The sequence below is a fragment of the Plecotus auritus genome (assembly GCF_963455305.1).
Source record: "Plecotus auritus genome assembly, chromosome: 10".
NCBI lineage: Eukaryota > Metazoa > Chordata > Mammalia > Chiroptera > Vespertilionidae > Plecotus > Plecotus auritus.
The window spans coordinates 42,791,433-42,817,263 of NC_137785.1; the positions used below are offsets into that span (position 1 = coordinate 42,791,433).

The 25,831-nt window shown below is 43.7% G+C and overlaps 1 protein-coding gene across 2 annotated transcripts; it reads left to right on the top strand.

Annotated features, from left to right (window-relative positions):
• The first annotated feature begins 3,766 nt into the window (after positions 1-3,766).
• Positions 3,767-25,711, top strand: DDX19A (DEAD-box helicase 19A). 2 transcript variants are annotated; one of them, XM_080643475.1, is made up of 12 exons: positions 3,767-3,967; positions 5,210-5,258; positions 9,972-10,022; positions 10,708-10,843; positions 13,296-13,388; positions 16,492-16,594; positions 17,324-17,438; positions 19,563-19,740; positions 20,053-20,290; positions 21,756-21,918; positions 22,610-22,801; positions 23,216-25,711. In XM_080643475.1, the coding sequence occupies exons 1-12, from the start codon at positions 3,911-3,913 to the stop codon at positions 23,275-23,277; spliced, it is 1,437 nt and encodes a 478-aa protein (XP_080499601.1). In that variant the 5' UTR covers positions 3,767-3,910; the 3' UTR covers positions 23,278-25,711. The 2 variants fall into 2 exon arrangements, with proteins under 2 accessions (XP_080499601.1, XP_080499602.1); XM_080643476.1 differs by lacking the exons at positions 3,767-3,967; positions 5,210-5,258; positions 9,972-10,022 and adding an exon at positions 11,370-11,430 and having other exon boundaries at positions 10,757-10,843; positions 23,216-25,089.
• The last annotated feature ends 120 nt before the right edge of the window (positions 25,712-25,831 follow it).

Here is a 25,831-nt window from a genome sequence, read left to right on the forward strand (position 1 = left end):
CATACCTATCTACTATTTTTATTCCAAAGATGATTTGTAACTCAATAATTAGATACACTATACAAAACAATTCTGGGGAGAAACCCAAAGGGAAGAAAAGATCGGATCAATGTTGAGTCTCCTACTCAGCCTGCATGATGTCAAGCCCGTCATCTTTGTAAGAAGGGACTGGCCCCTCTCCTTCACCAACACCTCCCAAGCTGTTGTAGATTTCAGAGACTTCCTTTAGGTTTCTCCTGGTCTGGGACATAGATACCAGGTTCTTAGGAATCCCTGCAGTTTTACCTGACTTCGCTTTTCTGATTGAGAATAAAAGTTCCCTATTCTGTTGACTCAGATTACAGCAACTTCTAAAAATGATACAATGGAGGTGAGGAGACTGAGGGGCTGATGGTAGAAGGCTCCAGTGCCCTAGTCCTGGATCTGGGACAGGGTTTCCCCAGACTAGCTTCAAACACCTGGTGGGAAGTGTGAGGCCAGGTGGGGATCTGCTTAGATGTTATACTCCTACCTTATGTGTCTTCCTCTAGCCGCTGTTGTTAGATGCTTCTGCCTTGACTTAGAAATTGTTCTGGTATTAGTATTCAGCAGAGCAAGTAGATTCTCCTAAGTAGTTTTAAATACAGATAATTCTACAAGTAAAATGGGGGCCCAGCAGGCATGGCTCAGTGGTTGAACGCTCACCTATGAACAAGGAGATAATGGTTTGATTCCTGGTCAGGGCACATGCCCGGGTTGGAGGCTCAATCCCTAGTGTGGGGGCATGCAGGAAGCAGTTGATCAATGATTCTCTCTCATCACTGATGTATCTATCTCTCTCTCCCTCTCTGAAATCAATAAAAAATATTTTAAAAATTTTAAGTAAAATGGGGTATAGAAGTAGGTGGAGGAAAGAATATTAAGTGAAGCCTGACAGTGGTAGCTGGTATGTCAGTTGCTCAAATGAGATACTTATCGCCTCTGCTATATCAATATCTAATAGGCAGAGGTGGTTGGGTAGCCTTATTGCCCAGGACTACAGCCATTTCCTTCTCCTAGAGCAGTGGTTGGCAAACTCATTAGTCAACAGAACCAAATATCAACAGTACAACGATTGAAATTTCTTTTGAGAGCCAAATTTTTTAAACTTAAACTTCTAACGCCATTTCTTCAAAATAGACTTGCCCAGGCCATGGTATTTTGTGGAAGAGCCACACTCAAGGGGCCAAAGAGCCACATGTGGCTCGCGAGCCGCAGTTTGCCGACCACGGTCCTAGAGGAAATGGGAGGAGGGGGGTTGTTTAGATAGAACTCTCTGGGAAGTACTAGTACACATTTTGTGAGTCTTTACAACTTTTCTGTTATATTCTCATTTATATGCTTCCAGTCCAATTGAAGAAAAACCAAACAGTCTTTTGTTCTATTCCTGAAAGCAAATGTCTCCATACAGAAGACTTGAAAGGACATGAGTTAGCCCCTGGTCAGGTTGTGTGGCCATGAGTACTACGTGTATAGTTATCTAGTCTGCATTCCTTTCAGACACCAACAACTTCTTAATTTGCATGGAAAGCATCCTAATAAACCAATCCCATTTGAGTCCAAGTTTAACAACAAAACAGGTCCCAGTGTTTCAGTATTGCTTTGTTAATTTCTAAAACAAGTAGGTCTATACTCCAGGGACAAAATAAATATTGTTCTATTTATCTGACTTCATATTTAACATCAAGGGAGGGGACAACTTTAGGAAAAGCTGCAGTGCCTCTAACTTATGGATCATTAGTCCTTTCTGGTTAACTCCCCCACTCTGTTCAGGGATCATTTCAAGACTCATCTCAAACTTCCCATCCCATTATCTCCCTCAGGTTTCAGCAAATAATCTCCCTAATCCAAGTAAACAGCCAACACAAGGAGACATCCTCAACCTTCCACCACCAGACTTATCTCCAAGCACACTTCTTCCCTCTCCTCCTATTACAATAAATTTTTCTATCAGTGCACTAAATTCTCTCTCCTGTGGCTTTTTAAGGACTTGTTCTATCAGTTCTCCCTCTCCTATTTTAACCTTTCCCATACCCAGCCCCCAATTTTTCCAGTTGTATTTTATTGTGGTAAAATATAAAATTTACCATCTTAACCATTTTTAAAAGTACAGTTCAGTGGTGTTAAATACATTCAGAATGTTGTTCAACCATCACCACAGTCCATCTCCATTAACTCTTTTTTTAAAAAAATATTTTTATTGATTTCAGAGAGGAAGGGAGGGGGCCAGATAAACAATGATGAGAGAGAATCATTGATTGGCTGCCTCCTGCACACCCCACACTGGGGATCGAGCCTGCAACCTGGGCATGTGCCCTGACTGGGAATCGAACCATAACCTCCTGGTTCCTAGGTTGACACTCAACCACTGAGCCATGCCCGCTGGACTCTATTAACTCTTCATCTTGTAAAATGGAAACCATACCCAATAGACCATTCCCATGACCTTTCCTCTGACCCCCCACCCCAGCCTGACAACTATAATTTTTTTCCCCCAAAATATATTTTATTGATTTTTTACAGAGAGGAAGGGAGAGGGATAGAGTTAGAAACATCCATGAGAGAGAAACACCAATCAGCTGCCTCTTGCACACCTCCTACTGGGGATGTGCCCACAACCAAGGTACATGCCGTTGACCAGAATCGAACCTGGGACCTTTCAGTCTGCAGGCCGACGCTCTATCCACTGAGTCAAACCGGTTAGGGCTGACAACTATCATTTTACTTTCTGTCTCTACGATCTTGACTATTCCTAAGTACTTTATATAAGTGAGATCATACATACTTGTTTTTTTGTGACTGGCGTATGAGCCTGCAACCCGAGTATGCACTCTGACCGGGAATCGAATTGGTGACCTTTTTGGTACAATGCTGAGGCCCAACTGAGCCACACTGGCCAGGGACCTGAGTTACTTTCTGAGTAACATTCCTCTTCCCCTTCTGTTGCCTGGTATATATTTGAGAGTCTACTATGTGCCATGAACTTTTCTAGGTTCCTAACCAGCTGTTTGACCAAGACATAATATTTTTGCTCTTGTTTAAAGAGTTCGTATTCTAGTGGGGGGAGACAAAAAGTAGATAGCAAACAAATAAGATACCTTTTGATGGTGTGTAGATGTCTACTGAAGTGTTACCAAGTAATGATAAAACACCAGGAAGGAGTTAGGCAATTGATGTGATGGGAGTTTGATGGACTATTAAGCCATTGCATTGATAATTATGACATTAAAAATATTTAGCTGTATAACAAAAAGGTCAAATTTAAATTGTATGCATACTTTGTTTAGGACTATATAAAATACCTTTGTGTATTTTATTTGTGATGGGTATGCACAAGGACTGGAATGACCCAGAAGATATCGCCGTTGTGTTTTTTGGAGTGGTGGGATTGTGGGGCGGGGAGGGAGGTTAGCGGCTTTGGGTTTCGTTTGGTTTTTTCTGGCTTACCTGTTATCGCGTTCTTAACAGTAGAAATTGGCATCGTGTGGTATTCTCATGGTACTTTTCTTTGTATGAGGCTTTAGAGTTCAGAGCTTTATAAATTTAACGAGACGTGGCAGGTTTGAAAATAAAACTTGGGTTACTTCAGTGTGAAGTTAGACAAAGTGAGGGCTAAGAGTTTCACTTCACAGACACCAAGAGGTTAAATGCCTGAGGAAACTGGCGGCGGCCTCGGCTTTGCGCCTGACGCGAGTGGGCGCGGCCCGGGAAATGGCCAGCGCGGCGCGTAATGGTGACGTGTCGCGTCAGGCAGGAACTGATGTCACGTTTAGGCAGCACCACTTCCGGTCCGCGTGAGTTACTTTCTCGCGCCTGCGTCTGACTAGGGATCTGTGTGTGCGTGTGCAGTGGGGTGAATTTTTCCACCAGTCGGCCTCCCTCCCTCCGGACCATGGCCTCCGATTCGTGGGCCCTGGCCGTGGACCAGCAGGAAGCGGCTGTCAAGTCGGTCAGTGGCTTCAGCTCCAGGGGAGAAGGAAGTAGGAGGGCCCCAGCGGACCCTCCCTCAAATCCAGGGAGTCCACGGGTGGGGCAGGCCAATGGCCCGCCGAGGAATCAGTACTGATTCGAGCCTTTTGTCTTCATCTGGGCCAGTTAAAGACTTTTATCCTGTGGCACTCTGTTCCCGCTACGTATGCTGTCTTTTCTGTATTGCATCTTCCCAGTGGGGATGTCAAGGAAAGGCAAATTTAGGCTGGTTCTCTTTCTCATCAAGAGTAGAACGATTATGTGCTTCTCTTATTTTAACATTGTTAACTTTGATTTTGAGAGTACCTATATTAAAGCTGGGGACAATGAAGCAAAGGAAGTGCTTAGAATAGAAGAAGCAACAGGAGAGCCTAGGCGGGACTGCTTGGGCTCACTGGGAAGTCAGAGAAAAGGGGGCCTTGGAGGCAGGTTCAGGGGGTTAGCCTGGGTGGAGCTGCCGCTGCCCACTGCTCCCCTGGTTGCAAGTCTCTTGGGGATCGTTAGAATCTAGGAGATGCACTCCTGAGAGGGAAGATAGGCTCCCAGCAGGGAGGGTGCCTTATTTGAACATTGTTTAGGTCCATGCTTAACATGGTTGGTAGTTCGTAGCTATGCAGAATAACAGATTTCAGTTTTTATATATTGCATTCAAAAAGTATGATATGGCCCGGTATGGCTCAGTGGTTGAGCATGGACCCAGGAACCAGGAGGTCAATGGGAATCAAACACAGCCAGGGTAAATGCCAGGGTTTCGGGCTCAGTCCCCAGTGGGCGGGAGGAGGGGGGGGGTTGTGTGCAGGAGGCAGCCCATCAGTGATTCTCATCATTGATGTTTCCCTCTCCCTGTCTCCTTTCCTCTCTGATACCAATTTTTTAAAAAAGTATCATATAGTATATGGTTCTGGTGCTCTGGAGTTTGCAATATAGTGTTTAGCATCAGATCTTTCTTAAAAGACAGTTACTGAGAATTGGTTTCACATCTTTTTAAACCTATTTTCCTAATCTAGATGAGATATGAATATACTTGGTATCTGCTTCTAAACAATTTGCTTATCAGGAGGCTGATGTAATTCAATGTTTTAAAACACTGCTTCCTGATAGTTGGTAAAAACCCTCCCCTCTTTTTATTTACCATATAGACTTGTGTACATTAGCTTAGTACATAATTCATGGTATTAAGTTATCCTGTGGCTCTGCTCTCAAGTGTTTTATTTCCCTTCAGATCAGTAATTTGCAGATCAAGGACGAGAGAGTCAAACCAGATACCAATGGTGAGTTACGAGTAATTGTAAGCTGGTACAAGTTACAAGTTTGCTTCTGCTTTGTACTCATAGCTATAATGTGAAAAGGAGCTTTCATTTAGCATGTTTGGCAAATGTTAGCACTGATTTGACAGCCAGTAAAGTCAGTTTCACACTGAAGGGGATATGTTATTTTTCCAGATTTGATCTAGCCTCTGTCATTGTTCACTTGGTAATGTTTCTTTAAAATTTTTAAAGGTTAATCTGGGTTCAAAACTCATAAAGTGCCCGGTCGGCATGGCTCAGTGGTTGAGCCTTGACCTATGAACCAGGAGATCACGGTTTGATTCCTGGTCACGGTACATGCCCAGGTTGTGGGCTTCATCCGCAGTAGGGGATGTGCAGGAGACAGCCAATCAATGATTCTCTCTCATCATTGATGTATCTGTCTCTCCCTTCCTCACTGCAATCAATAAAAACAACTCATAAAGTATAAACAGGTGAAAGGCCTTTCCATCCTGGCCACCATTTACCCAGTTCCCAATCTCCACCTATTATTAGTTTGCTAGGGCTGCCATAACAAAGTATCACAAACTGGGTGATTTGAACAATAGAAATTTATTGTCTCACAGTTCTGGAGGCCAGAAGTCCAAGATCAGGTTGTTGCCAGGGTTGATTCCTTCTGAGGGCTATGAGGAAGGATCTGGCAATCTTTGGTGTTCCTTGGCTTATAGAAGCATCACCCCGATATGTCTTCATCTTCACATGGCATTTTTCCTGTGTGCATATCTATGTTCAAATTTCCCCTTTTTAGAAGGACATTGATGGTATTGGATTAGAGCCCACCCTAATGACTTCATCTTAACCAATTACATCTGCAATGACCCTATCTCAAAATAAGGTCACATTCTGAGGTACATTCTTAGGGACTTCAACATATGAATTGGAGGGCGGTCCACAATTCAGATTTCAACCCAGCAATTTTACTATTTGATTTGTTTGTCCCTTTATATTTTGTTCTCTGCCTCTTTTCCTGCTTTCTTTTGGGTTAAGTGAATATCTTAGATTCCCATTTAAATTTATGGGGTTTTTAGCTGTACCTATTTGCATTATTTTATGCGTGTTTTAAAGTTTTCTTCATCTAAGTCTTGCATATTTTTGTTAACTTTATTTCTAGGTGCAGTATTTTATCTTTTTAGTTGCTATTATAAGTCAGATTTTTTCAATTATATCTCTCTATATTTTTTGTAAACTACTGATTTCTGTTTCCTTAAGTTGATACTTAACCCTACAAGTTTATGGTCATCTACACTAATAAAAGAGAAAGATGCAAATTGACCGTACCTTCATGACACCCACCAGCCAATCAGGAGTGAGTATGCAAATTAACTCAACAAAGATGGTGGGTTGATTTGCATACACAGGTGCCAAGCGGCCAGGGGCAGGTGGAAAGGCAGCTCCGGGCAGAGCGAAGGCCTAAAGGTGGCTCCGGGACCGGAGCAAAGGCAGTGACGGCAGCCAGGGGAAGGAAGGCCCATTCTTGCACGAATCTTTGTGCATTGGGCCTCTAGTACATTCTATAAAAAGTGATCATTTTACCTGTCTTTTAATTTTTCTTTCTCATGTTTAATTATGTTTGCTAATATAAAGCTATAGTTTAGAGGGAAAAACCAAGATGGCGGCATAGGTAAACACCTAAACTGCTGCCTCGCACAACAATTTCAAAACTACAACTAAAAGACAGAACGGACACCATCCAGAACCGCAGGAAAGCTGACTGAGTGAAAATTCTACAACTAGAAGGATAGAGAAAAGCTCACAGAGAATTGGAGGTACGGCAAAGGGTCTTTGTGCGCGCAGAGAGGAAGGGCGGCTGAGAGCCTGGCTGACTTTCTCTGGCAGAAGGGGGAAGGGAGCCCCCGACCGAACTGAACCCCGGTTCTGACTGCACTGAAACCCTGTTCCGGGCGAGCCCCTGGGGACCCATGCTCTTGTGGGGGGAGTCTGGACTCTCGGGCGGAGACTCAGGAGCCGGGGAAGGCGGAGGACTGAAAGTCCGCTCGCGCCAGTGCGCACAAAGGCTGCGGAGGCTGCCACAGGCATTCCCTAGCGGAAGGGAGTGAGAGACTCCTGACGGCACTGAACCTCAGTTCCGACTGAAGTGAGCCCCAGTTCTGACTGCAGTGAACCCCAGTTCCAGGCGAGCCCCTGGGGACCCACGCTCTTGTGGGGGGAGTCTGGACTCTCGGGCAGAGACTCAGGAGCCGGGGAAGGCGGAGGACTGAAAGTCAGCGCGCGCGCCAGTGCGCACAAAGGCTGTGGAGGCTGCCACAGGCTTTCCCTAGCGGAAGGGAGTGAGAGGCTCCTGACGGCACTGAACCTCAGTTCTGACTGAAGTGAGCCCCAGTTCTGACTGCAGTGAACCCCAGTTCCAGGCGAGCCCCTGGGGACCCACGCTCTTGTGGGGGGAGTCTGGACTCTCGGGCGGAGAATCGGGAGCCGGGAAGGCAGAGGACTGAAGGCACACACGTGCGCGCAAGGGCAAGGCTGACGGGAAGCCAAGACTGAGACTCCACCCCATCCAAGCTGAGCACAGAGGCTATTGCAATTTGGCAAGTCTAATCCTATAAGGCTGTCTCCAGCACCGGACTTCTCCCAGCATAGACACAGCTGATCCTTACAGCCAACTGGCCTGGAGGTCAATTCTTCCCAGTTACACCAACAACAATCAAGACTTAATTACAACAAGGCTGTACACACAGTCCACAAAGGGGTGCACCAAGAGTGTCCACCTCAGGTTAACTGGGGAGGCAGACCCACTAGGCCAAATTGGAAATCTAGCACACAAATCTACCAACCCAGGGAAGCAGTGAAAATGCGGCGTCTAAGAATCAGATCACAAACAAAAGAAATGGAGGAAAACAAACGACTGGACATAGAATTCAAAACCACAGTTATAAGGCTTTTTAAGAATATCCTAGAAAAGGCCGATAAATATAACGAGACCCTCGAAGAGATGAAAAAGGACCAACTAGAAATTAAACATACACTGACTGAAATAAAAAATATTATACAGAGACCCAAAAACAGACAAGAGGAACACAAAAATCAAGTCAAAGAATTGAAATACAAAGAAGCAAAAAACACTCAACCGAAAAAGCAAAAAGCAAAAAAAAAAAATCCAAAAAGTTGAAGATAATCTAAGAAGACTCTGGGACAACTTCAAGCGTACCAACATCAGAATTATGGGGGTGCCAGAAGAAGAGAGAGAGCAAGATACTGAAAACCTATTTGAAGAAATAATGACCGAAAACTTCCCCCACCTGGTGAAAGAAATAGACTTACAAGTCCAGGAAGCCCACAGAACCCCAAACAAAAGGAATCCAAAGAGGACTACACCAAGACACATCATAATTAAAATGCCAAGAGCAAAAGACAAAGAGAGAATATTAAAAGCAGCAAGAGAAAAACAGTTAGTTACCTACAAGGGAGCACCCATACGACTGTCAGCTGACTTTTCAACAGAAACTATGCAGGCCAGACGGGAGTGGCAAGAAATTTTCAATGTGATGAGTAGCAAGAACCTACAACCAAGATTACTCTACCCAGCAAAGCTATCATTCAGAATTGAAGGGCAGATAAAGAGTTTCACAGACAAGAAAAAGCTAAAGGAGTTCATCACCACCAAACCAGTATTATATGAAATGCTGAAAGGTATTCTTAAAGAAGAGGAAGAAGAAAAAAGGAAAGATAAAAATTATGAACAACAAATACATATCTATCAACAAGTGAACCTAAAAATCAAGTAAATTAAAAACCTGAGGAACAGAATAATCTGGTGAATATAATAGAATCAGGGGCATAGAAAGGGAGTGGACTGATAATTCTCAGGGGGAAAGGGGTATGGGGGGGTTCATAAAGAGACTGGACAAAAATCATACACCTATGGATGAGGACAGTGGGGGGTAGGTAAGGGCAGAAGGTGGGGTGGGAAATGGGTGGAGGGGAGCTATGGGGGAAAAAAGGAGAAATAATTGTAATAATCTGAATAAAGATTTATTTAATAAAAAATAAAAAAAAAAAGAGTTTAGGTAGACACTGCATTTTCAATTAACCCTTCACCCTCGCCTGGAAAAGCTGAATTGATAAATACATGCACATATCCCATCAATCCAGTATAAGCCCTTTAGTGGTTTTCACTCATACCAACAATTCAGATACAAATTATGTTTGTGTTTTAAAAATTCACTTATTGCCCTAGCTGGTTTGGCTCAGTAGATAGAGCATCGGCCTGCGGACAGAATGGTCCCAGGTTCGATTCCGGTCAAGGCTACATGCCCGGGTTTCGGGCTCGGTCCCCAGTGGGAGGCCTGCAGGAGGCAGCTGATCCATGATTCTTTCTCATCACTTATGTTTCTATCTCTCTCTCTCCCTCTCTGTAATCAATAAAAATATATTTAAAAAAATAAATAAATAAATAAATAAAGCTATAGTTTATATTAGGAGAAGTAAGTCAGAGGTGACATTCTGCTGATGACTTTGAAGTCAGCCAAAATTTCTAGAAATTTGAAATTTTCTTATGCACTTAAAATTTTTGTAGGAATAAAAATTTATTAAACACAAAGAAATGCCAACTATTTACATTTTGATCACGTAAAATAAATTTTGGTATTTACATTGTCCCACCTTCTGGGTGGGTTTCATATTTGCCTTTCTGATTATGACAACTGTTTTCTTGTGTAGGTGTTATCAAAACCAATGCCACTACAGAGAAAACAGATGAAGAAGAGAAAGGTAACTACTCATTCAAATCCTGTAGCAAGAGACACAGTATGACCCAGGACTTGCCTTTCTGGAGCCAGAGGTATTCTTAGTTATAAGATGAAGGAGAAGAGGAATCCACAAAGGAGACTGAGAAGACACAGTCAGTGAAATAGGACCAAAAGAGAGTGCTCTCCCAGAAATCAGAAGAAGGAAGTTTTTCCAAAGTAGGGAGTCAAATATAGGTAACAAGTTGATTAAGAGAAGAACTAAAAATTGCCTTCTGGATTGATTTAGCAGTATAGACATCATGGTGAGCTTGACAAGGGCTGAGGTTAAGTGGAGAGGTTAAATAAAAACCCTCTTCCGTGTACATTCAACAGAAGGGGAGGAGAGGCAGTGGAGATTAATATAGGTAGCCTTTTTAGGGAATGTTCTATAAAGGAGAGGGAAGTGTCACAAGGATGGATTTGCCAGATGAGTGTGAAGAATCAACTGGTGACCCTGGCCAGGTAGCTTAGTTGATTAGGGCGTCATCCTGATACACCAAGGTTGTGGGTTCAGTCTCTGGTCAGGGCACATACAAGAATCAAACAATGAATGCATAAATAAGTGTAACAACAAATCGATATTTCTCTCTATCTCTCCCTCTCTCTCTAAAATCAATAAAAAATTTTAAAAATTAGAAAAAGAAAATCTACTGGTTTCTTCCTGACAGAGGACAGAGCTGCCCAGTCCTTACTCAACAAGCTGATCAGAAGCAACCTGGTTGATAACACAAACCAAGTGGAAGTCCTACAGCGGGATCCAAAGTCCCCTCTCTACTCAGTGAAGTCCTTCGAGGAGCTTCGGCTGTGAGTGTTTGTTTCTTTGAGCTGTTTCTTATCAGTCCCTCTTTTATAAAACTTAGCATCACAGATTCTTGTGGGAATTTTACTTTTATTTTTAAAAATCCTACTGGACCGGTGTGGCTCAGTGGTTGAGTGTCGATCCAGGCACCAAAAGGTTGCTGGTTCGATTCCTGGTCAGGGCACTTGCCCAGGTTGTGGGCTTGATCCCCAGTGGGGGGCGTGCAGGAGGCAGCCAATCAGTATTGATGTTTCTTTCTCATCGATGTTTCTATCTTTCCCTCTCCCTTCCTCTCTCAAATCTAAGTAATCAATAAGATATATATTTTTTAAAATCCTAATATATTTTTCTCTTTGACTAGTTAATAATTCACATGATTCAAAAGTCAAAAAGTATGAAAAAGGTGACATTGATGGTCTCCCTCCTACCCTTGTCTCTTTGCTTCCCAGTTCTCCTCCTCTTGATAGGGATTTTTAAATGCCACAAATTTATTCATCATAGCTGAAAGTCTTTTTTCTTTTATGCTCTTAGAACTTTCAATAAAATATTGGCTGACAGGTGATTTCTGGATGTCAGGAACATTTCTTATTAGGTAAGCTCTTTCGTTAGACTATAGGGTTTATGGTCTTAAGAACAGTTTATCTGCTTTTATAAAATTTGTCAAAAGAGCCTGCACAGGATTCCCAGGACCTATAGTGCAAAGCAGCCTTCAACATTCTGGAATTTTTAAAAAGTCCAGAACCCACAATTAAATCTTAGGGGAGCACATTTATTGGCATTGTGCTAAGAATGACTTCTAATGTGCCAGTAGTTTAAAGAGATAATTATGACAGGATATACCAAGATTTTTGTTTCTTCAGTAAGTTAGTAAAGAGGTGTGCATGGCTCATTGGTTTATGTACATGCCACTGTGCTGGGTGTTATGAGTGACACAAGATAAACTAACATTCTTGCTGCCTGCCAGGACCCAAATCATAGATAGAAAATAGCTGGTCAATAAGAAAGTGGTGGAATAAATGGATTTTTTACTTTTATTCAGCAAAATCTATAGTATGCCCACTGTGAGCAAACAGAGGCTACATTTCTGCCAACTATTAACACTAATCAAAGTGTGGCTGTTTTTTAATGATTTCAGGAAATTATAATTTTCTGTATTTCCTCTCAAGGGCTTCATTCAACAAATCTGTCATTTCTGCTTCTGTTCATAAACTGTAGGAGGGCAGTTAGATTTGCTCTATTGTTTCCTGAACTGACAGTTTGCTTTTCCAAGTACCGGTGGTTTTTTTTAAGTTTCTTTCACTTAAAGGTCTGGAGCTCTCAGTTCAACAAGTGATGACTTGTCCTCTGTGAAAAGGCAAGTTCTCTCTGATGTAGTTATTGGTAGCCCAAGGAAACAAAGAATGAAACCTAGGTCACCTAATATATTTTGTCTGTTTTTGTATTTAAAAGATTTGAATTAATCTGCAAAATAAAAGAAAAAAAATTGAGCCACTTGAAGCTCTTAGATCACTTGAAAATCCTCATTCACTAGTGACTGTTTCCTTGACAACCAAATCAGAATCTGCTGGCATTTACAGCCTTTTCTTCCAAATGGCAGACACCAAAGGTTATGTTCTCAAAGTTCTTTGTGTCTGAGAACCAAGATAGGCCAGAAGAATTTGCCTTTTAGAGCGTCTGTTAAACTCCAAGAAGGGCTTAGAGGACAGAAGTCTTGAATTGGTTTGACTTTTTTTGCAAATAATCTAGTATGATTTTTGTTAAACACCCTGTTTAGAGGTAGCAGAGAGCTTTTTGTAAATGCAATGTAAGAGCAACTTACATAAGAAGTTGGTGCTTTTCTATTCTTGACTAGACATAAATAAATCTGAGCATTTGTAAAGTTCAAGATGATAACTGAACCCTCTCTTACTGTATAGATCAGCTACTAGAAACTGGCTGAATCAGTTTTCTTCTTAATTTTTCCAAGTATTTGCACTTGATTTTTCCAGGCTGGCTTTGGAAGGACCATTGAACACAAAATGACTGATTCAATTTAATATCTGTACTGAGAAATTAAAACTGAAATCCCATTCTCCTAAGGGATTTCTATTTCTTAGCAGCATAGTAAGCAGGTTTACTTTTAAATAATGTCTTTTATAATTTACTTTGCACCATGAATTAATAAATACCACTCTTGCAGTATCCAGGGAACATTGGTCACAGAAGGCCAATCATATTTGTGGATGTGCTGAAAGCATGAATTTCTATGAGAAAGGAAACTAATCTATATTTTATGAATTGGAAAAGATGGTTTCAACTTGTTTTAGGTAGTGTGTTGTTTTTTTAAGGCATAGGAAAATATGTCTGACAAAGACAGGAAGCATCATTCTTTGCTAGATATAGGGAAAGATAAAAATCTAGGCCTTTTAAACAGTCTAAACAACTAGAGATCCATTTTCTCTCTCCCTGGCCTCCCAGGAAACCACAGCTTCTTCAGGGAGTCTATGCCATGGGCTTCAACCGGCCATCCAAGATACAAGAGAATGCGTTACCCATGATGCTTGCTGAGCCGTGAGTATGCACCTATTCAGAATTTGGTTTAATGTCACCCACCAACAGCTGTTACTGTCTTGAGACTAAGATGGGACATTTGGGGCAACATGTTTCTTCATGGGAATAGCTTGAACTGGGTTTTTACAAATTATTTTGAAATATTTGAGACCTGCAAAAAGGTGTCAAGGGCAATACCAAGAACACTTGCCAAGAAATAAAACATCATTTAGTAGTTGGTAGTTGTATACCCTTCTCCATTCATATCCTCTCCCACCAAAGTAAGCATCTTCCCGAAGTGGGTCATCATTTTCTCATTTCTTTATACTTTTACTACGTATCTATGTGCCCTAAGAATCTAGAGTAGTTTATATATTTTTAAACCTTAGGTAAGTGGTATACTTTTATGTACCAACTTTTTTAAAAAAAGACATGTTTTTATTGATTTCAGAGAAAGGAAGGGAGAGGAACAGAGAGAGAGAGAAACATCAATGATAAGAGAGAATCATTGATCGGCTGCCTCCTGCATGCCCCTTACTGGGGACTGAACCCGCAATCCAGGTATGTGCCCTGACTGGGAATCAAACTGTGACCTCCTGGTTCATATGTCGATGCTCAACCACTGAGCCACTCTATCAGGGCTTGTTTCTTTTTTAATGACAAAAATGCCACCTTGCCGAAACCGGTTTGGCTCAGTGGATAGAGCGTCGGCCTGCGGACTGAAAGGTCCCAGGTTCGATTCCGGTCAAGGGCATGTACCTTGGTTGCGGGCACATCCCCAGTGGGAGGTGTGCAGGAGGCAGCTGATCGATGTTTCTCTCTCATCGATGTTTCTAGCTCTCTATCCCTCTCCCTTCCTCTCTGTGAAATATCAATAAAATATGTTTAAAAAAAAAAAAAAATGCCACCTAGTTCCATAACAATGGGTTACATGAAGTGAAATGTGAAAGTTCCTTCTAAAGTATCTGTCTGACTTGGTATCTTACATCCTATATAATAAAAGAGTAACATGCAAATTAACCATCACTCCGCTACACCCACAAGCCACGCCCACAAGCCAATCAGGAGCGAATATGCAAATAAACCCAACCAAGATGGCTACAGCCACAGAGAGCAGGAGGGAAGCTTGGGTTTCCCCGGCAATGGAGGAAGCCAAGCTTTCCGCCTGCCCTTGCTGGCCTAGGCCTCCACTCAAGGCTACAAAGTTTCAATGATAGAAGATACATAAACCCAAACAGAAATGGAGGCAGCCACAGAGCTGGAAAGAGCAGGAGGCTAGGGTTGCCCCTGGTGATGGAGGAAGCCAAGCTTTCCGCACACCCTGGCCAGCCCAGGCCTCCGCTTAAGGCTACAAAGTTTCAATTATAGAAGATACATAAATCCCAAGAGAAATGATTGCTGCCACTGAGTGAGCAGAAGGCTTGGCTCCGCTCCAGGCTACAAAGTTTCAATTATAAAAGATATATAAACCCCAGATACCAGGGCCTCTGCTTGGGTCGCCAGGGGGCGTGGCCGGCCTGCAAACCACCACAGGCCCCTCGCCCAGGCCACCTCACGCCCCAAGGGAACCCCCACCCTGATCCGGGACACCCTTCAGGGCAAACCAGCTGGCCCCCACCTGTGCACCAGGTCTCTATCCTATCTAATAAAAGAGTAATATGCAGATTGACCATCACTCCAACACACAAGATGGCTGCCCCCATGTGATCAAAGATCCTGCCCCCATGTGGACACAAGATGGCCACCACAAGATGGCCAGCAAGGGAGGGCAGTTGGGAGGGACCAGGCCTGCAAGGGAGGGCAGTTGTGGGCGATCAGGCCAGCAGGGGAGGGCAGTTGGTAGGGACCAGGCCTGCAAGGGAGGGCAGTTGTGGGCGATCAGGCCAGCAGGGGAGGGCAGTTGGTAGGGACCAGGCCTGCAAGGGAGGGCAGTTGGGGGCAATCAAGCCTGCAGGGGAGGGCAGTTAGGGGTGACCAAGCCGGCAGAGGAGGGAAGTTGGGGGCGACCAGGCCTGCAGGGAAAGGCAGTTGGGAGGGACCCAGGCCTGCAGGGGAGGGCAGTTAGGGGAAAACAGGCCTGCAGGGGAGGGCAGTTGGGGGGGACCCAGGCCTGCAGGGGAGAGCAGTTAGGGGGGGACCAGGCCTGCAGGGGAGGGCAGTTAGGGGAAAACAGGCCTGCAGGGGAGGGCAGTTGGGGGGGACCCAGGCCTGCAGGGGAGAGCAGTTAGGGGGGGACCAGGCCTGTAGGGAGGGCAGTTAGGGGTGACCAGGCCTGCAGGGGAGGGCAGTTAGGGGTGATCAGGCCTGCAGGGGAGGGCAGTTAGGGGAAAACAGGCCTGCAGGGGAGGGCAGTTGGGGGGGACCCAGGCCTGCAGGGGAGAGCAGTTAGGGGGGGACCAGGCCTGTAGGGAGGGCAGTTAGGGGTGACCAGGCCTGCAGGGGAGGGCAGTTAGGGGTGATCAGGCCTGCAGGGGAGGGCAGTTAGGGGAAAACAGGCTGGCAGGGGAACAGTTAGGCATCAATCAGGCTGGCAGGGGAGTGGTTAGGGGGTGATCAGGCTGGCAGGCAGAAGCAGTTAGGGGCAATCAGGAAGACAGGCAGGTGAGCAGTTGGGAGCCAGCAGTCCTGGATTGTGAAAGGGATGTTGGACATCCCTCGAGGGGTCCCAGATTGGAGAGGGTGCAGGCTGGGCTGAGGGACACCCTCCTCCCCCGTGCTCGAATTTCATGCACCGGGCCTCTAGTTTTCTATAAAGATGGGAAAAGGGAACACACAGAAGGAGCTGAGTGCTAGAGGCACATTATGGCTCAGCAGAAAACATTCTCGGGGACTTGTCTTATTGGCATAGATCTTATTTTCCGTGGGACTCTTAAGGTGCAGAACTAGGGCACTAGCTGTGCTAGAGTCTAGAATAAGGACTTCTCGGTATGGACACATCTAAAACAATCATTTTCCATAATATTTAAGCAGTTTTTTAACAATATAAAAATTGGTAATTGTACTCAATGCAGAAAATCTGGACTAAAGGTGGGAATTCATATTCCTACTACTCAGAAAGAACATCTTGACACCTTTTTGTGTGTTTAACCAATATTATTTTCATCTCTCTTCTTCCTTCCTCCAGCCCACAGAATCTGATTGCCCAGTCTCAGTCTGGTACTGGTAAAACAGCTGCCTTTGTCCTGGCCATGCTCAGCCGAGTGGAGCCAGCAGAGAGATACCCCCAGGTAAGGGCTGGGGAATCCTGGGGTCCTCACTTGCCTGGGCACTGCCATCTGGTGGGGGATTGATGAGGGTTCCCCTGGAGGGTTCTGAACATTTTCTGTGCTTCAAACTGTGGCTCAGGCAGAGCAGGATGTGGGTAAAATTCATTTGAAAGCACCCTTAAACAATAGCTTCCAAAGGCATCCCACCAGCCAAGCTGAAAGGTTGGCCTGGTTGAAAAGGATGTGGTTCCCTGCACTGTTTAAGTGCTAATAACATCAGCATACTTGTTGCATTAGAGCAGTGGTTCTCAACCTTTCTAATGCCGCAACCCTTTAATACAGTTCCTCATGTTGTGGTGACCCCCAACCATAAAATTATTTTCGTTGCTACTTCATAACTGTAATTTTGCTACTGTTATGAATCGCAATGTAAATACCTGTATTTTCCGATGGTCTTAGGCTCTACAGCAGCAGTTCTCAACCTGTGGGTCACGACCCACAGGTAGAGAACCACTAGCAGGGTCGCCTAAGACCATCGGAAAACACAGGTATTTACATTGCGATTCATAACAGTAGCAAAATTACAGTTATGAAGTAGCAACGAAAATAATTTTATGGTTGGGGGTCACCACAACATGAGGAACTGTATTAAAGGGCCACGGCATTAGAAAGGTTGAGAACCACTGCTTTAGAGCCTGTTGTCTGTTACTAAAAGGGTCTCCTAAAGTCATCTTTTATGATCCCCGTCAGTGCCTTTGCCTCTCCCCAACATATGAGTTGGCGCTTCAAACAGGAAAAGTGATTGAGCAGATGGGCAAATTTCATCCGGAACTAAAGCTTGCTTATGCTGTTCGAGGCAATAAATGTGAGTATAAAGAGGTGAGCCCTAAGCAATGAGTAGGGTAGGGTGGTTGGGTGTTTGAATGTTGAAACATGTTGATGATTATTCAACTCTGGTTCAATCTGACCTTAGAGCCCAAATGCATTGACTTTAGCCAATGTATTTAATTACTTGCTAAATTGTTAACAGTTCTCTCCACTCTTAACATAAGATTTTGCATTGTTAGAAAATCCCTGGGTCCTGGAGTTCTTCATTGAGAAGATAGGGTTTTGAATTTGGCACCCAGGTTTCTGGAAGCTGCTTACTAGAGAGGGATGGCAGCACTGAGGATGTGGGGTGGAGGTCAGATACCTTTCTTTGAAAGTGCCCAGCCGGCATGGCTTTGTGGTTGAGTGTTGACCTATGAACCAAGAGTTTACTGTTCGATTCCCAGTCAGGGCATGTGCCCAGGTTGTGGAATCGATCCCTAGTATGGGGCGTGCAAGAAGCAGCCGATCAATGATACCCTCTCCCTTCCTCTCTGAAATAAATAATTTTTTTTTTTTTTTTAAAGTAAGCGCAGTCTTAGTAAGAGTAAACTAAGCATGTATAGTTCTCTTGGTCTTATCAAAATCAGAAATCCTCCAGCAGTTCTTTCTTCTGTGTATTCTGCAGAATGTAATGTAGAGAATATGGTTTAAAATGAGGAGGTGGGGCAGGTAGAAAGTGGGTCATTAGAAAGTTATTGGAATATTTAAAAAACTACAAATCATTAAGGAAAGACAAAAGAGCCCTAGCCGGTTTGGCTCAGTGGATCAAGTATCGGCCTGTGGATTGAAGGGTCCCGGGTTCGATTCCAGTCAAGAACACATGCCAGGTTGTGGGCTCGATCCCCAATAGGGTGTGTGCAGGAGGCAGCTGATCGAATTATTCTCATCATTGATGTTTCTCTCTCTTTCCCTCTCCCTTTCTCTCTGAAATCAATAAAAATACATATATATATATAAAAGAGAGATACATAATGTTAAGAAAAGACAAAAGAGGCCCAGTTGAACAGACACTTCACAAAAGAAGGAATTCAGATGGTCAGTAAACATGAAAAAATGAGCCTTGTTAGTCATCACAAAAATGTAAATTAAGCCCTAACCCGGTTTGGCTTAGTGGATAGAGCGTCGGCCTGCGGACTCAAGGGTCCCAGGTTCGATTCCGGTCAAGGGCATGTACCTTGGTTGCGGGCACATACCCGGTGGGGAGTGTGTAGGAGGCAGCTGATCGATGTTTCTCTCTCATCGATGTTTCTAACTTTCTATCCCTCTCCCTTCCTCTCTGTAAAATATCAATAAAATATATTTTTAAAAAAATGTAAATTAAAACCACTAAATACAGGTGGGCAAAAATGAAGAAATCTGACAATTACCAGTATTGGTGAAGACACAAAACTGGAATGCTCACACACTTCTGGCAGGAGTATACACTGGAACAATCACTTTAGAAAACAGTTTGACGTTACCCAGAAAAGTTGAAGAGAGACATCCCTTTGACCCAGCAGTTTATAATTGCCTAGAGCAGTGGTTCTCAAGTTTTTTGGTCTCTTACACTCTTTCTTTCTTTTTTTAATTTATAGATTTAGAGAGAGATGAAAGGGGAGAGAGAGAAACATCGATTTGTTCCACTTATTTATGCATTCATTAGTTTATTCTTGTATGTACCCTGACAAGACTGAACCCACAACTTTGGCATATCAGGATGACCAACTGAGCTACCCATCTAGGGCCAGTCTTTTTCACTCTTAAACATTATTGAGGACCCCAAAGTATTTTTACCAATTTGGGAGAAAATCAGTGAATCATGAGTGAATGGATGGTATGAAAACAAGATAATGCTAAAGAGAAAGAATTAGATGGTGTTGAATTATAGGGAAAGGTAGGAGAAGGTAGGAAGGAACTAACACTGAGGTTTCACTGTGTAGGATTTTATCCTGACCACATGCAGTCAGGTAGGTGTAGTTATGCCCACTTTACAGTAGACCAAGACTCGGGAAACAGTCCTGTATGCTTTGAAATCTGGAATTAACTTGTTCTAAAAGCTCTGGAAGAATGGGGCAAGGCTTTGCTTTCCAAAGCTGGTTTTGCCTTGGAAATAACCACAGAACACCTCTTGTCTCCACAGTGGAAAGAGGTCAGAAGATCAGTGAGCACATTGTCATTGGCACCCCTGGGACTGTCTTAGACTGGTGTGCCAAGCTCAAGTTCATTGACCCCAAGAAGATCAAGGTGTTTGTTTTGGATGAGGCTGATGTGATGATAGCTACTCAGGGCCACCAAGATCAAAGCATCCGCATCCAAAGGTAGGACTCTAGATCCGGGAGGAACTTCTCAGCCTTCTTCTGGGTTCTCTGCTTCAGAAGCTTCAGAAGTATGTGTTCGATAGATCATGTCAGCACTGACCATACTCCCGCCTGGGTCGAGGAAAAAGACTTAGGGAATCTAATACCACCCTGTCCCTGCCCCATGTCTGGTCCTGCCTCTTCCCCACAGTGCTCCTCCACCTCTGCCACCTTCCAGGGGACATAGACCATCCAAGCCTGGGGAGGCTGTGCTGCTGCTCATGCCAGTGAAAAACTCGGGCTTATGCCAAACACCTGGGCCTTCCCTTGCAGGATGCTGCCCAGGAACTGCCAGATGCTGCTTTTCTCTGCCACCTTTGAAGACTCTGTATGGAACTTTGCCCAGAAAGTGGTCCCAGACCCAAACATTATCAAACTGAAGCGTGAGGAGGAGACATTGGACACCATCAAGCAGTATTACGTCCTGTGCAATAACAGAGATGAGAAGTTCCAGGCCTTGTGTAACCTCTACGGGGCCATCACCATTGCTCAAGCCATGATCTTCTGCCATGTGAGTAGCAGCAGGAGCAGCAGCAGCAGTCCAGCCTGGGGAGGAGTTCCATGGGAAGGTGTTGTCCAGCCCCCTCCCTCTCAGCCAGCTCCACCTTAGTGCTGAGGAGGACCAGCTTCTCTCTGTGTGGCCAGGAAGGAAATGGTTTGTGAAGATGTAAGAGGCAATTTCTTAGTGTCCTGAGGTATACATAGCCTAAGCATAGAGCACCTTGAATTTTATATTATTTGTATGTGATGTATTATTAGAAAACCCAAGAGAATCAACTGATAAATTAAAATGATTTGTTACAAAATTAATATAAAATAACTAGTTTTCTAGTTTTAAGTGCAAACACTTAGAAAATTGAAGGATAGATCTCATTTATAATAGCAAAAAAAATTTTTCCCCCAGTAAATATTTAAGATATCTGAAGAAAATTTCAGATATCTGAAATTTAAAAGATATAAAAATGAAATAACTAAAAGGATATAAAAATGAGATAACTCTTACTCTGTTGTTGGAAGACTTATAATTTAGAATGGCATCCCTCTCCAAACTTCAAATTGAAACTTTCACACCTATAGAAAATAAAAAAATAAAACTAATACCATGCCCTTCACCTATTGTCAACATTTAGCCACATTTGCTTTATTATTCATATCCATGTGCGTGGAATACCTATACTTTCTCTTTTTGCTGAGTCATTTTAATTAATTTAATTAAAAAATTGTTTTGTTAATCCTCACCTGAGGATATTTTTCCCATTAACTTTTTAGAGAGAGAGGGATGGAGGGAGGGAGGGAAGAAAGGGGAGAGAGAAATATTGATGGGAGAGAGACATCGATTGGTTGTATCCCCCACCAGGGCCAGGATTGAACCTGCAACCCAGGTACAGTGCCCTTGACAGGGAATCAAGCCTGTGACCCTTCGCTCTAACCACTTGGCACACTGGCCAGGGCTTACTGAGTAATATTTAAGGTAGTTGTAGACATCATGACAAATTCACAGCTAAATATATCCCAAGAATGACCATAATACCATTACCACACCTTGAACAATGATACAGTGATAGTGATATTATTCCCTAAACAGTTCATCCATATTCCATTTTCCCCAACTGTTACCACAAAGGTTCTTTATTGCTTTTGGTTGTTGTTGCTAAACCAAAGAGCCTTTTAGAGATTATTGCATTTAGTTGTCATGTCTCTTGAGACTCATTTAATCCCACCAGTTTCCCCACCTTTCAAGACATGGATATCTTAAGGAGTCCAAGCTAGTAAGTATAATTTCTCTGATTTTTCACCCTTTTGATTATTTTTAGATCACATATTTTTGACTCAGGTGACATTGTTATTCCCGGTACACCATCAAGTTAACAATTTTAGGAAATTTAACTCTTAGCTGCTAAGTTTCTGGTAGAGTTTTCTAGATCAAAAATATTCTCTTCAGGGACTTTGATTTCTCAAATGTTTTCTTCCTTCAGACCCGCAAAACAGCCAGTTGGCTGGCAGCAGAGCTCTCAAAAGAAGGCCACCAGGTGGCTCTGCTAAGTGGTGAGATGATGGTGGAACAGAGGGCTGCAGTGATTGAGCGCTTCCGAGAAGGCAAAGAGAAGGTTCTGGTGACTACCAACGTGTGTGCCCGTGGTGAGCAGAGAACTTGTCCTGGTCTGCCAGCCTCGGGGTAGCAAGAGAAATCCTCATATGTGAACAACTCAGTGGTTTGGGAGAGGTCACGTGGGGTTGGTGGTGACATTCTTTTCTAGGAGAGACTGGATTCCCTCAGCAGTTAAGAACTTTCACAGAAACTGAGTCCTGACTTGGTAGAAGGAAATGTACAGGCTTCTGACTGGTTTACAATGGCACCTGCTCTTCTTGGGGCAGCCATTGAGGTTTCAGCTGCATCTCCTGACACTAGTGTCTAGCAGAGGCTCTCCTACTTTTTTTTTTTTACATATGTATTTTTGTTTATTTCAGAGAGGGAGAGGGAGAGGTAGAAACATCAATGATAAGAGAGAATCACTGATTGGCTGCCTCCTGCACGCCCCCTACTGGGGATTGAGCCCGCAACCTGGGTACCTGCCCTTGACCAGAATCGAACCTGGCACCCTTCAGTCCCCAGGCGGAGGCTCCATCCACTGAGCCAAACCAGCTAGGGCTCCTACTGATTTCTTAATTTCTTTAGCACCTGCCCAAGTCCTGTGGTTTTCCTCTGGGTTTTGCTATGTGCTCCTTGTCCCTGAATCCCAGACCTGGCCCACCCTGACTCCCTCTCCCCAAAGTTGGTGTACGTGGCCTGTCTCCCATTCTTACTCTTCCCCATCTCTCCTTCATGCAGGTATTGACGTTGAACAGGTGTCTGTTGTCATCAACTTTGACCTTCCTGTGGACAAGGATGGGAACCCAGACAACGAGACTTACCTGCACCGGATCGGGCGCACTGGCCGCTTTGGCAAGAGGGGCCTGGCAGTGAACATGGTTGACAGCAAGCACAGCATGAACATCCTCAACAGAATCCAGGAGCATTTTAGTGAGTCCTGGGAGTGTCCTGCCTTTCCTTATAGGGGCAAGTCCGGGGGTGGGTGGAAGGGTAGGTAGTCCTGTGGCCCTTAGAGAGGCTTTGTCCCTTTGCACATTCCCCTCCTCCCCTACTATCGGGACGTCCTCAAAGAGCACACCTGGGGAGTTCAGTGTCAGGACTCGAATGTCAGTTCCCCTTGGCCAGGCTGAGGGCCTTGGACTCGGACTGTTGTCAATGTCTGTGTCTCAGGCACCAGAAGCCTTTGGGGTTAAATGAAGGATGAATGTGGGCAGAGGCAGGGCTTGTTCCTAGCCCGGGCAGAGACCTGTGTGTTTTCTCTCCCTGCTGGGCTGCCCTTTCCCTAGGTGCGTGTCTCCATGTAACCCCATGTTGATCTCTCTTTGAATCTTTTTTTATTCTCAGATAAGAAAATAGAAAGACTGGACACGGATGATTTGGACGAGATTGAGAAAATAGCCAACTAAGAAGCTCCTGCAGGTCCTGCGTAGGAAACTGGTGCTTTCACAGCAAAGGCCTGGACATCACTGAAGGACAAAGGCATGAGTGGAGAGAAACAACCTGCCTTATTTTAAACTATGTTTGGACTTGACAAAAATTATGCAAATAATTGAGAAAGGTAGAGGAAAATTTTGCATTTGAAAAATTTCATCCTATTCCCCCATTTTTTAAAGCCAAGGTTTCCCCCATCTTTATAGTAATCTGGTCGCTATTGGTGTTCACTGGCCCCAGGATTCCATTCCTGTTATCTGGCTAGGGATGTTGGGACCTGCATCCAGCCCCTGCAGAAATGGTAGAGATAGAGTGTGGGAGAGGCCCACCACCTGGATGGAACGAGGGGAACGGCAGCAGAGGCCTGTGAGCTGTCCTTGACTGAGATCAGTCACAAATGTCTCCTCTCCTTTCAGCCATCTTCTCCTAAAATCCAGAGATGTTCCAGTTAATCTATTTGACCTCTGCTCTCTGTGCCAGAGGGCATCCCTGTTTCTCCCTGGGAGAGCATCTTGGATAGTTTGTGAACCTCCCATTGGGGAGAAACATGGATGTCATTGAATTTTCAGAAGGGTTTGTCTGGCAAGGGGCTATGACTCCTTTGAGAATCCAGACCTAACTTCTCTTGCATTTGCTCTGTCTGCTTGTGCACCCAGCAATTATTCATGGCAGCCAGGAGACATGGGCAGTGGTCTGACACATGCCCGGCCAAGTGAGTTGGCTCTTATCCATGGGGTGTCTGAGGTGAGCAGCACAGTTTGGAAAGGAAGTTATGACCAAGTAAAAACTTGCAATTATGCTGTTCATCTGTAATAGTGGATCTATTGGTTACTTTACTTCATACATAGTATGAATATGGACAGATAAACTAGAGCTATGCCCATCATTCATTATGTTAAGAAATTTTAAAATAATTATGAAACATTTTACTTATCTTGATTTGTCTTTATTTGCATTTTTCTGGTTATTAGACTAATATGTATGCATTAAAAAATATATTTGGGTGTGTAAGTATGAAGTGCAAGTACTCACTATCCTCACCTCTCTGGGGTCACCATTGCTAGCAGCTTGGTGAACATTCAGTATATTGCCTTCTGTTTGCATATATCGACCTAGCTTGCTTTTAAAAAATGTGAACATTCTATTTCCACTCTTGTGCAACTCACCATTTCACTTAACAGCATATTTTGTTGATTTTTTTTGTCTTTGTGACTCTCTTACCAGCATATTGTGGACATGTGACATGTCCAGCACATGTAGATCTGTCTCCTTGTTGACAGTGCATCATTCCAGCATGTAGCTGCCTCGCATTTATTTCATGGCTCCTCTAGTGAAAGGCATATGGGGGTTTCCACTCTGTTGTGTCACCACAGTGCCTCATGAATATCCTCGGTCATCTCTGTGCCCTGCTGAGACTCTAGGATTTTTGGAAGTAGAGTTGTTGGGTCAAAGACTGGGGACATTTAAACTTTTAATACATTGCTAACTTAGTTTGCCAAAAGATTTTTACCAATTTATGTTATTGCAGTTATACAAAAATACTACCTATTTTCTTACCTGCTTGCCAACCCTGTACATTTATTAATTTTTAAAACTTTGCCAGTCTGTACAGCAAAAATAGATTACATCATTGCTTTTTGTTTTGTATTTAGTGAGATTTGGCAAATTTTCAAGTTTATTGGATATTTGTATTTTCTCTTGGGGTACTACCCATTCTTGTCTCACCATTTTACTACTGAATTGTCAATCTTTCTACTTTAGGGAAATTAAACTTTGTCTTGAGTTGTAGATGTTTTCCTAGTTTGTCTTTACAAACTCATTTTTTCTTAACTACTATACAAAAGTTTAATTTTAATGTTATTCACATTTCATTTTTATTTTAAGAAATCTGAATTTTTTTAAAAATCTGAATTTTATGTCGTGGCTAGAAAAGCTTTCCCCATCCCAGCATTATGTTATTTACTCCCATTTCCTGTTCTGGCAGTTCTTGGGCAGTTAATTTTCTGAATTATTGTGGGTCTCAAAATGTTTTGCCCTACTCATTGGCGGTGAGTGATTGTTACCTTAGAAGGTGAGCGGTGACATGGCTGTGGTGTGTGGGCTAGAGCCATGGCGACTGAGTGAATGGGAAGGAGCTGCACTGAACTTGGCCTGCACCCAGGCTGGATGTGAGAGTTATGTTAAAACCTGGGCCCAGCCAAAACCGGTTTGGCTCAGTGGATAGAGCGTCGGCCTGCGGACTGAGGGGTCCCGGGTTCGATTCCGGTCAAGGGCATGTACCTGGGTTGCGGGCACATCCCCAGTGGGGGATGTGCAGGAGGCAGCTGATCGATGTTTCTCTCTCATCGATGTTTCTAGCTCTCTATCCCTCTCCCTTCCTCTCTGTAAAATATCAATAAAATATGTTTTAAAAAAAACAAAAAAACAAAAAAAAGCCTGGGCCCAGAAATGGGGTGGGAGGACTTGGACAGGAAACTGACACACTGCCTGTCTGGTCTGTGATATCCCCAGTTCACTGAATGTCCACAG

Coding starts and splice junctions, on each gene's coding strand:
- DDX19A (XM_080643475.1), top strand. CDS start 3,911: ATGGCCTCCGATTCGTGGGCCCTGGCCGTGGACCAGCAGGAAGCGGCT. Junction 5,259..9,971: donor AGTCAAACCAGATACCAATG/GTGAGTTACGAG, acceptor TTTCTTGTGTAG/GTGTTATCAAAACCAATGCC. Junction 20,291..21,755: donor AAGCCATGATCTTCTGCCAT/GTGAGTAGCAGC, acceptor TTCTTCCTTCAG/ACCCGCAAAACAGCCAGTTG.